General features: G+C 28.7%; 1 protein-coding gene across 1 annotated transcript in view; it reads left to right on the top strand.

Annotated features, from left to right (window-relative positions):
* Positions 1-2,152: 2,152 nt before the first annotated feature.
* Positions 2,153-3,089, top strand: part of LOC107465431 (E3 ubiquitin-protein ligase ATL6) — a gene marked incomplete in the record, with an annotated part of 1,562 nt that continues 625 nt past the window's right edge. Inside the window, 1 exon segment of the mRNA XM_021130637.2 lies at positions 2,153-3,089. Coding sequence (XP_020986296.1) covers positions 2,298-3,089 — 792 coding nt within the window.

The following is a 3,089-nucleotide window of genomic DNA, read 5'->3' as shown; positions in this document are numbered from 1 at the left end:
AATTGGATAAAAGTAAACATGTTTAAAAAAGTAAACAAAAAAATTATTGACTTTTTTTATAAAAATAAAATTTTTTAATATTTTTTATTTTACGGACATATTTGATATCCGATCCAAACATAAAATGTGCGGATATTGAATTCGATCTGATGAATTTAGTGCGGATCGGATAGAAATTTTAGCCATATCTGATCTGTAAACACTCCTAACAATAATAATTAAAAAAATTATAATGATTATACTTTTAACTAAGAGAAAGTCCCAAAAAAAATATTAAATACAAGAATAATTTAATTAAATATTAGAAAAAAATTATTTTAAATCAGTTGCACTTCTCTCTCTTTCTCTCTCTCTAATGTAATAATATATAATAATAATATGATAATTGTTTTATATGTCACACAAATATAAATATTTTTTTTGAACTAAGAAAGGTTTTGTAAATCCCTAATTCTATTATCGATTGTTTTGATCCTATTATCGATTTGATTCGTATATAATTCGCATGATAAATTATTTGGTGACGTGCTTCATTTTTTATTGTGACATACTTCTTTATTATTATTATTATTTTGCACATTAAAAATCATAGATAAAAATGAAAAATTCATGAAATGCAATCATGACTTTAAAAATAACATGGCCAAGTTATTGCCAAAATATAATGGAAGTATGAAGTTTATCATTTTCCTCTAATGGAGAGAACAAAATTCCTTTTAATAGTTTATTTAAAGTTTAACAGAATAAAATAAATTTTACTAGAATAAACTTCGGTATGAGTTTAATATATATTTTTATTCATCATAAAATATTACTTATCGAATTACTCGTAGATAAATTTTAGAAAAAAGAAAAATAGTATGATTTTTAATTTTATTTTTAAATAAACTTTATTTTTAATTTTGAAATGGATTTTAATTTTATCTTTTAATAATATTAATTTTTTACCGTATATAATTATTTAATTATTTTTCAATCACATCTAAATAAATTACTCTTAATAAAACTTTTTTTGTGTTATTCAATTATCTTTTTTAAAAAATATTTAACTATTAAAATAATTAAACTTTTCACAAAAAAATAATAAAAAAATGATGAACGAAAAAATATTAACCTTTTTTGTATTTTTATTCATATTTTAATTATAAACATAAATATAATTTCATTATATTATTTATGAAATGTGATCGACTATAAATATAGATAAAATTTAGTTATATTACTTAGATATAACTTTATTGTATTGCTTATAAAGTTAGATTATAATTATGATTATAGAATTGTTTCGGTATTTTTGTATGTGTAGTTAATTGATGGTGTTAAAATATTATCCTTAATTATAAATAAAGTTTATAATTTAAAAAATCAAAGACTCAATTAAAAAGATAAAAAAATATTATGTTAACATATTCTAACTGTTTAAAAGAAGAATATTCGAACTTCAATTTAAAAATTATTTAAAATTTAAACTCAACAAAAGTTTATATTCAATGTATCTTGTATTAAATATATTTAATAACCTATTATATCGTATTGGTTGAAATTAACTTTTATAATGTTAATTTTCTAATAACACTTTATTAGAAAGAAACTATTTTTCTAAAATTTTTTAAAAATTAATTAATATTATATATATTATTTATAAAAATTTTAAGAGGTTTTTTTTGTGACTAAATTTTAAGAGGTTTGAGCTTGTTATATATATATATATATATTGATGTTAATCTATTACTTTTTTGTTTTAATCTAAATTAAATATTTTTTATTATTTTTGAAAAAAAATCTTTTGAGAAATTTAATAATATGTGATGAAAAATACTAAATAAATTATACAGAAATCAATTAAAATATAATATAAAAATATCTTTAACAAAAGATGAAATAAACATCTTTATTTAAATAATTCCAAAATAAAATTAGAGTGACTTTTGGGTTGAGGTATTTTTTTTTTTCGTTAGTGGGAACTTTTTTTCATTAATTAACTGCCTCCCTAATTAATTTCCTTCTTAATAGAGTTGGTCCCCCAAAAATTTTCTATGGAAGCTTCGGCGGCATTAAGTTAGTCCACGTAGTACACCGTCTCTGACCACAACTTTAAATCACTTAATTAATTAGATTTCAATCAAACATACAAACCCTCAGCTTCATTCTTACCTTCCGTTCCTCAACAAGTGGCAGCAATTCCCACTTTTTCCATTTATAAGCTAAATCCCCTTCACTCTTCACACCCTTATTTTCTTTCTTCTATTTTCTGCAACTCAACGCAACGTTGTTCAGTGACCAAGAACAACACCACCATGACCTCCGTTTTGCATAACTGTCCAAATGACAGAATTATCCTTCTCTCCTCCTTTCTCTTTCACCTCCTTCTCTTCTTTCCCTTCATCGGAGCACAATCCGATAACAACAACCAAAACAACTCTTACTACAACCGTTTCAGCCCTTCCATGGCGATAATAGTTGTAATCCTCGTCTCCGCACTCTTCCTCATGGGATTCTTCTCCATCTACATCCGCCACTGCTCCGACTCTCCTTCCGTCAGCATCCGCCACCTTGTCGCCACCGGCAGATCCCGCCGCGGTCCACGAGGTCTCGACCCTGCCGTCATCCACTCGTTCCCAACCTTAGAATACTCAGTCGTAAAAATCCACAAGATTGGAAAGGGAGCACTCGAATGCGCAGTGTGCCTCAACGAGTTTGAAGACACTGAAACGCTGCGTTTGATTCCCAAATGCGACCACGTATTCCACCCTGAGTGTATCGACGAGTGGCTCGAGTCTCACACCACGTGTCCAGTTTGCAGAGCCGACCTCCTCCCACAACCGGGAGACTCCGTACGCGGCGCCGCCGCCGTCGTGATTTCAGAGTTGGCAAACGACCAGTTGTCCTCGCCGCGCAATTTGGAATCGCGGAACCAAAGCGACGTCGTAGTTGCTGTGGAGCAAGAAAGTGATGAGAATCTGGAGAATAATAAGAATGAAAGGGTAAGTGTTGATGATCGGGAAGTATTGTGTTTGAATATGAACCAGGCGTTGAATTTGAACCGCACGAGGGGTTCCCGGTCGGGGAGGCCGAGGAGGTTTCCGAGA

The sequence above is a fragment of the Arachis duranensis genome, chromosome 9 (assembly GCF_000817695.3).
Source record: "Arachis duranensis cultivar V14167 chromosome 9, aradu.V14167.gnm2.J7QH, whole genome shotgun sequence".
In the NCBI taxonomy this organism is placed as follows: Eukaryota; Viridiplantae; Streptophyta; class Magnoliopsida; order Fabales; family Fabaceae; genus Arachis; species Arachis duranensis.
Note: the sequence above shows the minus strand (reverse complement) of the source record. Positions and strands in the feature narration are given on the sequence as shown.